General features: G+C 32.9%; 1 protein-coding gene across 9 annotated transcripts in view; it reads right to left on the bottom strand.

Annotated features, from left to right (window-relative positions):
• LOC124533590 (disintegrin and metalloproteinase domain-containing protein 23) overlaps window positions 1-13,718 on the bottom strand; it is a 522,035-nt gene that overhangs the window by 110,880 nt on the left and 397,437 nt on the right. For all 9 annotated transcript variants that reach the window (XM_047108967.1, XM_047108975.1, XM_047108969.1 and 6 more), the window contains one exon: window positions 2,054-2,123. In XM_047108967.1, coding sequence (XP_046964923.1) covers window positions 2,054-2,123 — 70 coding nt within the window. The remainder of the gene's footprint in view (window positions 1-2,053; window positions 2,124-13,718) is intronic.

Genomic DNA, 13,718 nt, shown 5'->3' with positions numbered 1-13,718 from the left:
TTATATACTCCTGCAGTTTGTAACAATAAAGACATTACAGTCCTCCGAGCAGATAAGGGAAACGCGACCGTTGTGATGGATACGTGTGATTATAACCAGAAAATTTCCGCGATTTTATCGGATGTAAAAACTTATAAAAAAGTAAATAAAGACCCCACTAATAACATTCTTAAAAAGACATCCGCATTAATATCAAAACACCAAGAGAAACTAAATCTGGATAAAAAATCACTCGTGCCTACATGTGCAAAGCCTCCAAAACTGTATGGGTTACCTAAGATTCATAAAACTGGTGCTCCGCTGCGTCCTATTGTAAGCCAAATCGATACACCAACATATAGATTGGCTCAACACATAGCAAGGACATTATCACCCCTCCGAGGACACACTGCGGCGTATGTCAAGGATTCTTACCAGTTTGTTGGTGAAATCAAAGACCTTAAATTAACCAACAACGAGACAATGGTTAGTTTTGATGTCCAGTCATTGTTTACCTGCTTACCCATACAAGACTGCATCGAAATTGTCAAGAGGAAGCTACAGACACACAACATGCCTATTGAATATGCAGAGCTGTTACATCACTGCCTCACATCTGGTTATTTATTGTGGAATGATGAATTCTATGTACAAGTTGACGGGGTAGCCATGGGTTCTCCAGTATCCCCCGTGGTCGCCGATTTGTTCATGGAAGACCTGGAGGAGAGGGCTCTTCGCTCCGGACCTATAACACCTAGGTTTTACAAACGGTACGTAGATGACACTTTCACAATATTACCTAGTGATCTGACATCTGCATTTTTAGTACATCTTAATTCTATAAACAAAAACATTCAATTTACTATGGAATTAGAGGCAAATAATTCTTTAGCTTTCCTTGACATCCTTATTATCAAGAATCCTGACAATACATTAAGTCACACAGTTTATAGGAAACCCACACACACCAACAAATACCTCAATGGTGACTCGCACCACCACCCTAGCCAGTTAGCTACCGTTGGCAAATCTTTGTTTCAGAGAGCCCACCATCTCTGCGATGCTGAACACCTAGAGGACGAGCTACGTCAGGTCAAGCTTGCACTCCACCAGAACAAGCTGCCCGTGCCTCGCCAGCATCGCAGAAGCCGTATCAAGCCACCCACAGTTGAGCGACAACCTGCATTTCTACCATATGTGAAGGGAGTTACAGACAGGATTGGCAACATCTTGAAGCGAGCTTCAATTAAAACCGTGTACAAGCCTCATAAGAAAGTGAGCCAGTTCTTGAGACCTATCAAGAGTAATATTCCCTTACAAACTGCAGGAGTATATAAACTCGAATGTGAGTGTGGTTTATCTTACATAGGCCAAACAAAGAGAAGTATCGGTACCAGGGTCAAGGAACATATAGGAGATGTCAAAAATAGGCGTTCTTCTAAGTCTGCAGTCTGTGAACATGCTCTGGATAAACCTAACCATTTTATCCGATTTGATAAACCACAGATCCTCGCTAGAGAACACAGATTCATTCCTAGAATGATACGCGAGGCTATTGAAATTCAAAAACATCCGAACTTCAATAGAGAAGATGGTTGGAGACTTTCTAACACCTGGGATCCACTTATTAAAAAATTTGAAATCCCAAATCCAACAGACTGCAAGACCTAAAGATACAGTTAGTGCCTTCTGCGTGCAACCGGAACGTTACTCAAGATATCAATTGAGAAATCGTTGGCGGTAGTTGTTAATAATATTTCCTTTGTTCTTCAAATAGACGAATGTCATCTTAGTCTACCCGTGACCACGAACACTGCAAAGTGCTCGAAACGTCGGGATGTTTAAAAATAATTAATATACGCGATTCATCCGTTATAATTAGTTTTATTTAAATGTGTAATAATCGCGAAAATTTAAGACAACATTATGATGACAGTTCTTTATAAATTGGATCGTATATGGTCTATAAAATCGCTTTTAATACATTTATTTGATTGTTATTCGAATCACCGTTAAATGGAAAAGAGGTTTTATGTTCCCAAGGATTGGAAAGTGTCCATAAATCATAACTTACCGTTCTCACTTCGCTTTCGGCACCATTTGCTAGGTATTGCGTTTGCTTCAGATTCGGCGCTAACAGTTGCCTGTAACAAAATGCATTGATGAAATACTTGAAATATATTCTTATACTATTCACACAACAACACAAAATATTATATAATGTCGATGTATAATTCTGAAATTTTAATTGCTCCTAAAATAAGATCTTTATAATAAAAAGTCCATACCATTAAAATAAATCTTTATACGAATTTTAAGGATATTGGTCACTATAACCTAATGACAATAAAAAATAGAAAATATTTCTCGTAGTGTAAAAGTGCTATCAAATGCCTCTTAAATGGAAAGTAAAGTGTATCACATAATTTTTGACATCAATACTATGAGTAAAGTTAAGTAACGATCTTTAAATGTCCAACTGCTGAGCTATAGTCTACTTCCCCATTGAGAGACGATTTGAAATGTATTTCACCAAGCTGCCTCAATGTGGGTAGGTTGGAATCAAATTCTTTTTCCAATTAAAAAAATAGACACATGTATTCCACGCACTTCTATGAATTTTCCTTCACCATCGAGAACTACAAGATTTACAATCTTAAATTAAGCACATGAAAATTTAGTGGTGCTTGTGCCTGGTGGCCTGGGACACATCAGAATAATTAGTATTTAAAATGTATGATAAGATAAAGGATATTTCTCCAGTAAGTCAAGATTATTATTTTATTATAAAATTTTAAGATGGTACAATCAAATAAACCAGATCGAATACTTTATTGCAAATCTTGTTTTAAATGTACGAAGACTAAAATATACGAGCACCGACCTCACTGGCAGATCTCGTAACTTTACAATTTAAAGCAAAAGTTACGATCGTATCTTTATGTTTTATCAGTTTATTTGATTCTTCAGTTACTTCAGAAGAACTTACTTTATGAAAACATACAACTTTATATTCATCAAAAGATTTAATTGTACTTTATTGATATACTATCTAATGAAAACGTTCGCGGAAAATTGTTTTGAGTTTCTTACCGGACCAGAAGAACTTAAAAGCAGTTCCTTGAATAAATTACTATTATTAATTAACTTGGTTGATGGCCCAGTGGTTAGAACGCGTGCATCTTAAACGATGATTCCGGGTACAAACCTAGGCAAGCACCACTATATATATGTGCTTAATTTGTGTTTATAATTCATCTCGTGCTCGGCGATGAAGGGAAACATCGTGAGGAAACCTGCATGTGTCTAATTTCATCGAAATTCGGCCACATGTGCATTCCACCAACCCGCATTGGAACAGCGTGGTGGAATATGTTCCAAACCCTTTCCTTAATGGAAGAGGAGGCCTTATCCCAGCAGTGGGAAATTTACAGGCTGTTACTTTATTTTAATTAACTTCGTGTCATTTGCGTTGCTTCCAAACCAAGCCAAAACTTTTTGGGTATTTACTCTGTAATTAAAATGGTGGAATAGAGTTACTACTGAGTTTTCAGGATCTTCTCAGTAGAATCAACTTTCCAAACCAGTGCTGACGTTATATTTGATTCAATACGCAACGATCCACGCAGTGCTTTTATGATCTTGTTTGAATAAAAAATATTTCAATAATTATACGATTGGCTTTACTTGAATAAAGAATATCTTAAATTAAAATTACTTTTAATATTACCTTAAATTAAAATTACTAACTAATAATTGTTAATTATGAGACGCACACTATGATAGTTAATTATTGATTTTGTAATTCTAAACATCATAGCGTTAACAGACTGTTTTGATTGTTTCGTTAATTCAATTTGCATATTGTTAAGTAGTGAATATTGCAATGTTTTGAGGCGAAACATAATTAATTTAAACCGTCCATTCCATTAACAATTCACATTACCTTCAATTTATATTTAAACCTCTACGCGAACTCCGTGAAAATACGTTAAGTATTGTTAGCGAAATAATTCGAAATATATATTTATTTAAATATCGTACGTCACTGTCGACTGGCTTTAAAATATTTTTGATCATGACGTTATATATTCTGTGTAAGCATTTTCATTCCAAGTTCTCAGGGGATAGTCAGGCTGTTTTTCCATCGTCAAAATTCAGTCGTAAAATATTGCAGGCGTTGTTGCACGGATGAATAAAAAATATATGTATAAATGGTTGGCATTTACGCTACAACGGACTGATAAGTTATTATTTAATTGTTGAGTGTATATATATTATTTTGACTTTGACTTTATGAACTTTGGCCTCTAAATGTTCCACGCCTGAAAACATCGTCATAGAGGTTTGAAGTTTTTATTAACAATAACCTTGTTTCTTCTGTTTAGCCAACATCATCATCTTCACCATCAACAGCCTGTAAATATCCCGCTGCTGGGCTAAGACCTCCTCCTCCTTTGAGGAAAAGGTTCTCGGACATATTCCACCACGCTGTTACAATGCGGTTTAGTAAAATACTCATGTGGCAGAATTTCTATGAAGTTAGACACATGCGTGTTCCGTCAAACACTTGAGCTTGAACCCGCAATCATTAAGATGCACATTCTAACTACTGGGCCCTCTCGGCTCTACTATACTAAACCACAATTCAAAACTTAATCATAATGTGTGGTATATTTATTGCTATGTACACACACACATATATATATAATATATATTGTAAGAAACCGAGAGATATTTATTTCAATCGTATCAATCTCCTTCGTGACGTCATACCTTGAAATAATCCGCTTCTCAATTTTAAACTTGGCACAACTGAGCCATTAAGGGATCTATTGAAGTGTAGTAAATTGAAATATCATTGTTTTCTCCGATTCTGTATTTTAAAAATATCTTTAAAACAATTGGACCAAATCAAAACGAATATTTATCATAAAAAAATTGTACATAAGAGAGGTAACTGGTTCACCTGGGTCACTCAAAGGCTCACCCTTTACTATCAACTACGGGATGAAAGATTCCTATTTCCTGTGCTTGTCATTAAGCTCACTTACAATTGACACTAGAACCAAAGTACTAAAGAAATAATTACTGTTTACCAGTTAGTTGGTGGTACCATCCAGGAGATCCATTTAAACATGCAATTCTATAGCTCGCTATTACACAATCATACACACAAATTATACAATCATATTTTGGGCTTAGGCATTATAAATCGTTTGGATAGGGACCACCTATTCGTTAGATACACTAGCGCCAAACAGCACTCAGTAATATTGTTAAGATCCGAGGTATTAGTAACGGAACCGGTGGTAGGTTTTAGGACTATTAATAATGAAGTGTAATTTCTTTGAAATGTGAGTCGGCCAGTGTTAGTAAAGACACAAAGGAGATCTTACTTCCCGAAGTTGATGGGGCACTGGTAATCATAGAATGCTCAATATTTCTTACACTATTGTCTAGTCTATCTTGGGTAGTGGTGACCACTTACCATCAGGTGGCCTATTTGCTCATCCGCCTTTCTATATAATAAATAAAAAAAATATGTCAAACGAATTATTAGTTTTGTTGTGAATCTGGGAAAACAAAAGAACAAAACTTTTATCATTCTCATATGGAAACGAAACTAAATTTTCTACGAGCTCGCCAGTATGTATCATTTTTATGACCTATTTGTTAAATTTAGAGTTAGTGTAACAAACTGCTTTGTCTAATATATCATACAAGTTGCCCGACTAGATTTATTGTAAACGTAGTAAAGTACAACGTTGTTACCCGTAACGATCACAGAACAGGGAATAAAATAGAATTGCAAATACAAGAAAATAAAATTTAAAAAAAGAAGAATTTCCAGAAAAAATTATGGGCCCCCAATTCTAGCAACGAAGAGCTATCGATGACGTCATCATTATTATAACGCAATTCCTCATTTGAAGTTCATTATCGATTGAGTCAACGACCTATCGTGTGAAGGTAGCAACAATCTTTCGTGGGCGAAAAGACACTCGTTGAATTCGGAATGTAACCAATAAAAAAAATCGTTTTTTGTACCTTTTGAACTTTTAGTTAATATTAAATAAATTTGCCACATAAATGACTTAAAAATGTTATTAATCAAACATTCGTGTTCCATTTCCATCCTTTTTGTTCTAAGGGCACAACAATGGCTGCCAATAATGACGCTCATGACGTCAGGATGCAGTGCTCATTAATAGCGCCATCTGACGTGCAACCGAATAAATGAACAGCCCGAAGCGATACAACGCGATTAATTTTCAACTTTATCCCATAGTGACACGGTCTAATTTATCGTGGCTGCAAAGCCATCAATAAGTTTTGAGGGATATAACGGACGTTTCAAATTAATATGAACGCTGGTAAAGATAAACTACGAACTTTCATTAGTTGTTTTTGTTCGCTATTTTAAGGCTAGAAACGTAGTCTGGTGAGAGTTTGCTTCGAAGTTTTAATAACACTGTTTAAAGTAAAAAACGGTAATGTTTTTTTTTAAAGAATACTGGTATTCCATGATTAACGAGTCCATGGTTTTTTTTTAATATTCCCGTTGATTTGCTGAACGACACTGATATTACTAGGGAATAGTTATTATTCCCTGTGCGGATTGATACACATTTGGTATATATGAGAGTCTTGTCCCGGTAGCACATTTAATACAATTATATATAACTGGTAGTCACCTGCGACTTCTTTTAGGGTGTTGTTTGTCATGTCTTAGGCAAAAAAGTAGTCTATGTCCCTTCTTGGAGTTCAAGTTTGCTCCATAATAAATTTCATCAAATTCGGTTCAGCGGTTTGGTCGTGAAAGAGCGACAGATAGCGAAAAAACTACTGAACGAATTTATACAACATCAGAATAACACAGGGTACAATTTATAATTATTTTATGTAATTGGGTCATAATATAACAATACATATCACGCTTCGCAAGGGTGCGAAGCCGGGTGGGTCGCTAGTATACAGTATTTCTCTGCATTTCTATGACATAGGTCATAATATAATATTTTTTTTAATAAGGCCTTGAGCATGGATGTGGATGGATATAGAGGTAGAGGACGACCAAGGAAACGATGGATGGATTGTGTGAAAGACGATATGGCTAGAAATAATGTTACTTGTGAGATGACGTCTGACAGAGAAGTATGGAAGGAGAAGACATGCTGTGCCGACCCCAAATAAAATTGGGATAAGGGCAGGAGAATGATGATAATTTGAAATGATGAATCGACTAAGTTTATATATGGTTGGAATCTTTAAAAATAAAATGCGGCTTACATACATAACATACCGACATTTCATAACAATACATGTATGTATACCTATAGTTAAACAATAGTAAAAATACATAACTTCTCTCACGTAAACCAGTATTTAATCAATATTCACATAAATTCTCGAATCAAATTGCTATTACTTGTAAATGCATTGCAATCCAGAATTCCTTTTCAAATAAATATTTTAAATGGCGCCCGTGAAGTATATTCGGTATAAGAATTAAAATGCAGGTCATAACGAGATCCGGTTATCATCTCTCGCGGCGCCGAACGGATATTTTTGTAGTAAACAAATTTCGCCAATAAATAATTTTTCTTGCGGCAATTTTCGTTGAAAGTGGAACAATACATAGGCTTATATATTTCAACTTCTTTGTTTAATTTTTCATTTCATATTTTGAAGTAATATAAATGTGTTGTTTGTGTGTATTTCTATTTGCATGTGTGTGTAAATATCTATGATGTAGTATTCTCTACTATAGTTTTTCCCGGAGTATTTCTTCAATCGCTAGTGACTTTTGGATTTCATAAAATAATACAACAACAATATAATATAATCTATTCGTGTTTTGTATTAAATTTATAAAAATTAAAACTAATTTAATAAAAAAGATATCACAGAATGGTAAGTTTTTATATTGTAATATAAGATATTTTCTAAATTTTGAGAAAATATTACTTGAAGGCGCCTACCCCTCCTTTTTATTCTCCTTCTGCGACATGACACTTGACATTGACGGCCTGTAGTGTTACCAATACAAAAAAATAAATGATATTAAAAAAAATCGAATTCGTATGTTTTTCTCAAATTATCAATTATTATTAAAATTCAACTCCAACCTATTAGAGAAAACTAGTCTACTTATATTCCGTTGATATTTCATTCTATAAATTTCGTTATTCCACTGGTATTCGAAAAAAGAGGATTAATATGAAATATTTCTCGCTTCCGCTTATAAATTACAAGCGAGCTTAATATATCTGGCATATTTCACTGCTCCTTTTGGCCGAGGGCGTCATGGCGGCGTTATTTACTTTATAATGAAAGAAAATCCCGTTTTGAACGATTCTGAATAGATCCCACGTGACCTTAACAGGATTGTATGTGGTCTTTATAAATTGCTACGTTCGGGTTATACCGGGGCTTATAGGGACTTAAATATATCTTTACGAACAATGAAAGTTCGCAAGTAATTGTGCAACGACGAGCAAAAACAATGCTATTAAAAATTTCAACCTTACGACAGTAAACATTGATAAGCCTTTTTTATTATTTATTTTAAATTACAGAATTAGTGAAATTAACTATAAAATGATTATATTTTTGTTCGCGTTAGAAAACCAAAATGTAGGTTTGTAATAAACGCTAACAAAATCTATCTACAGAACATTAATATCAATTAACATTTTTAATACTATTTAATAAATAATACATTCATATATATTTATTTATGTATGTTTTACTCAATATAAGTTTATAATAATGTACAAATGTGGAATTAGTATTTGTTGATTTTTAGTTCGGATACAAGATTTTGAAATTTGATTTTATATATTTGTCATTCTCTGTGATTAAAATGAATTGAAGATTTATGTATATCACCGTGAAATTATATAATCTGTTAGATCATATTTTACGGTAAGATAAGTTTAAATGGCGTTGTAACTGATAGACGAGAACATATATGACTGAGATTGTAGTTTATACACTTAACCGATAATCATCAAATGTTGCAAACAATTAAATAGTGCAAAGGACGTTTGTTATTAAGCTAACTAAACAATCACTCACCAGTTCGCCTCTCCCTAAAAGTAGCCGAAGCGAATCTATATTTACCTGTGGTTGTAATGTACATATATAACAATACAACTATCATAATTTTTAGACATTATCCATATATTTACGTAAGACAAAAAGTCAAGCAATAAAGTAAAACTTTTACTTGGTGGTAGGGCTTTGTGCAAGCCCGTCTGGGTAAATACCTACCACTCATCAGTTATTCTACCGCCAAATAACAGTACTCAGTATTGTTGTGTTCCGGTTTGAAGGGTGAGTGAGCCTGTGTTACTACAGGCACGAGGGATATAACATCTTAGTTCCCAAGGTTGGTGGCACATTGACGATGTAAGGAATAGTTAATATTTCTTACAGCTTCATTGTCTATGGGTGATGTCGACCACTTACCATCAGGTGGCCTATTAGTTTGTCCGCCATCTTATACCATAAAAAAAAACTTTGATAGGAAAAATATCCATTAAATAGAATGATTCCAAAATTGACTATAAATATTCAAAATTATACAAGATTTATATGAAAAAATCGTATTTTGCACCGAAGAGTTTCTGTAAATTAAATTTCTAATAACCCGTCTAGTTATATTCGTGAATATGATAATCCGAACTTGAAGCTATAGTGGCGCCATCTGCTGGCACGTCATAATATAACATCTAACCGTTCAAATATTTTTATGATAATTACATATTTCAGTGATTATATTACTTTTATGAATTATTTTATACACTGTAAAGAAAATCAAATGTTTTATATGCTTACAATTTATCATTGAATTAAAAAAAAAACCTTCACTGGTTTATTTTACATCCTCACAATCAAAAACAAAAAGCAAGCATTTGTATCTTTTTCTTTATTTCCCTTTGTACCTGTAGCTACCCAGGCTCATTCACCCTTCAAACCGGAATACAATGGTATCAGTAAATCATTTACACAATGAAACGTGAACACGAATTGAGTAAACTTAAGCCCCAGGAATCGTCCATTGATGTGAAAACCAGTCCAAACCCTTAGACTATAAGCGTTTTATTACCGATAAAACAATCTTTAAGATTAACTACAACGGCAAATAATCATTTAACTGATACCATTTTATTCAATAACTTTCACATAATGATAACATTGAATCTATTGTTTATTGAAAGAATTTTTAATTACCGTAATCCATTAAATAAATATGGTTTAAAATATATAATAATTAATTAGTATACAGTAGAAGCGAAGAAGTAAACAATGCACATACGAGGGAGTAGAAATCGCGGAGAAAAGGGAGCACGACGGCACATGAGAGCGTCATGACGTTTGCCATCACGGTAAACAATTCGTTTTACCCCCAAAGGGCGCCAATAAAAATAGCTATCCATAAATTATCCGTCTTAATTTAAGTTTATAGGGCTATATACGAGTATAATAACATGTTATTATGCGGTAAGTCTGCCCCTTAAAGGATATTTAAATTATGAACAACATTTCGCGTAATTATGCGAGGTTTTGCATAATTTATTATTTTCAAAGAATGCCTCTTGCGGATTCTTGTTCACAGTCTACACGAAATAATCTTATGTAATATGTCTATTAAATGAATATTCATTATATCACCCTTTAAGGTAAAAATGATACAATAAGATGAGAGCGACACAGTTCTAATTTAAATGTAAATTTAAAATTATAATATGTGATATCATTGTACTCAAATGAATGAATTACCTTAGCACAGCAATATCAAAGTCTGTTTTGAATATAGAATCGTCAAACCTGATTTATATACCATAGATCTGAAAAAAAACCAGCGGAAGAAATTCAGTGGGACTATATCTATTAATTTGACGACTACAAGTACGATATTAATATTAATTATTCCATCAAAAGAGTACACATTTCTTACGGGAAGTCCTAGATAAAAGATAGTATTATCATTGTTTCGTTGAAGTGTATAATATTTTGTAAAGAAAATTTTTGTCTAATGTTTGGATTGGGTTTCGTTTTGTGCAAGCCGTCTGGGTTAATTTAAATATTAATAGCATATTATTTGATACAAGATTTTATAAATGATAAAAAAGCGTGAAGTTAATATCTGTTGACTTCCAAGCAGGATATATTAATTTCAATATTTGTATTTAACTCACATGACTAAATGTTAAAAAAGAGTAACTACTGAGTTTCTTGTCGGTTCTTCTCGGTAGAATCTACTTTCCGAACCGGTGGTATCTTCACTTAATTGTAAAATGCTTGCTTGCTTAAAAACTTGAATCAAGTTTATTTTGATTTTTGATTTGATTTTATCATATTTTAACGATATATTTTGATACTATAATTTTATTTTTAGTTGATATATCTATAATAAACAAATAAATAACTATTGAATTAATATAAGTACTGAATTTTGCGCCTAAATTTGATACAGTTTTATATCTCAATTTGTATTTATCCTTTTATAAAGATTCAAAATTGCTTATAAAATACTTTCTGAATAAAGTACACATCTCGTTATCTATTCGCCTGTAATTTGCTTATAATTTACGCACCCACGTCCACGCCCACGCCCTCGTCTTTGCTTTTGAAACAGTAGAAGGTGGTTAAAATACTTACGGTATTTTGATAAGGACTAATATTGTGTGACAAATAAATTAAACTACTAAGAGTTTCAGTCAACATTTAAATTGTGTCCTTATGTTGAACTGAATAACTTTCTGAAGATTACAATAGTTCAGCAATACAATCTGATAGCGTTCGTCTCCAAACTAGATGGACTTATGTCACTGATTCAACACGAGAAGTATTGAACCCTCGAAATAAGACTTTCGATAGCACTCATCGAAAATATTCCATACGTTGCATCCAAAAAACATGTATAATATACGTCTTTTCTTGGAATTGGCGAAATATATATATGATCAAAGAATTATTTTCCAGAATATGGGTATGAAGTTAAGTTAAATCCTAATTTAAAAAACGGGATATTGCCAAAACAGTTCCTTCAACCACATTGGGTTAGAACTATCTGAAATGATAATTATCGTTTCAGTACTTAGAATTAATCGTGAAATAAAAAATAAATCTGTAATAGTAATTATTATCTAGCAATGAAAGATAAATAAAAAGAGATTCCAATCAGAGAGGTTTCTTAATGATGTTATAACAATTAAGTTGTCAGTATCTTATTTACAGAATAAAATAATTAAAATTTAGTTCTAATTTAAAACTCAGAAGACCACGAGTAACTAGAATTATGGTAACGTAATAAACCAAACAGTACAAAATCTACATTAAAATTGAAATTTATATCACGCATATGTCACTAAGATGATTTTATTTTAAGAGTCAAGTTGTGTTTTTTAAAAATAGATTTGAATATGCATTACCAAATGCATTGGATTAGTTAAACGAGATCCAATTCAATATTTATTGAAGGAATGGTCGGGCCAATCAAGCGTGCTGCCTTTTTACCTTTCGCTCGAGAAGTAAAGGAGAGAAAAGTTTATAAAGACACGACTGAATCAAGAAAAAACTTGCAAAAGTTTCAGGAGACCCTGCGAAGTTTGTATGCAGAGCTGGCGAATAAATTGATAATGTAGAAAGTTTATTTCGTATTAAAATCACTGAGGCAAAAACACGTTTTAAAAATTTCATATTCGAATTGAAGATAAGTTATGAAATATTAAAAAATGTTCGGAAAAAAATAAGGATTGTCTATTAAAAAATATAACGAATACGATACAGGATTCTATAGATTCTATATACATGATTATTTAAGAACCAAATGAAATCATATCGATGTATTCCGAATGTTGGGAAAGAAGAACTACTGAGTTTTCGTCGGCTCTTCTCGGTAGATACTTTATTCCAAACCGGTGCTTGGGTTAGCTACCCATTTTACCCATTACCTTTTTTTGGTACAATTTCGCAAAATAATTAATCAACCGTGCTCGTGAAAGCCTACTCGAATAAAATATATTCTGTTATAATAAAAGAAATCTTTTGGTTCTAGAGTGAAGTTTTATCTATAGTTTGTAAGATTTGGGAATTCTTTTTGCGAACATAACAAATATAAGCCAATAATTTTAACCTATTCGGTTAGTAAAAATGTAATTGTATGCTTAATAATATTTTTTTTTATTCACTTATGGTTGAAATAGAAATCAGAATATATTGCTAAACAAGTTTTTCAGAGTGGCGATAAATTAGGTACATTTTCAAAAGTGGCAACAACTCACACTAGAATGAAATTTCTAACACATTTAACTGGTAATATTACTGCAAGATTTTTGCGAATAAATGCAATCTCTCGGAGTCTCATTTTAATATATTTTATTAAATTTTTACTTACAACCGGTAAACGTCTTCTGGATCTGGCTTTATGTTTTTCACAAAAATAACACGAAGGAAAGATCGAAATTGTTTTTGAATGCTGATGATCGGAAACACTCTGTAAATATTTTCTTAAGCCTTTCCAGACGACCAAACTACCGAAAGGAAAATAAAGAATTTTCCAGTTCCTTAACAACTCACGACGATCACGCTTCAATGCATTTTCACTCTAAAATAAAGCTTTATTCTTATATGTATTCGCTAACACAATCGTTTTGGGATCATTTATTATAATATTTTAGTGTTAGGCAAAACTTTGTCTTACAAAATTTTGGCTGGAAATAATA

This window comes from Vanessa cardui, chromosome 11 (genome assembly GCF_905220365.1).
Source record: "Vanessa cardui chromosome 11, ilVanCard2.1, whole genome shotgun sequence".
Classification (NCBI taxonomy): domain Eukaryota; kingdom Metazoa; phylum Arthropoda; class Insecta; order Lepidoptera; family Nymphalidae; genus Vanessa; species Vanessa cardui.
The sequence above is the reverse complement of the archived record's forward strand: the minus strand, read 5'-3'. Positions and strand labels throughout refer to the sequence as shown.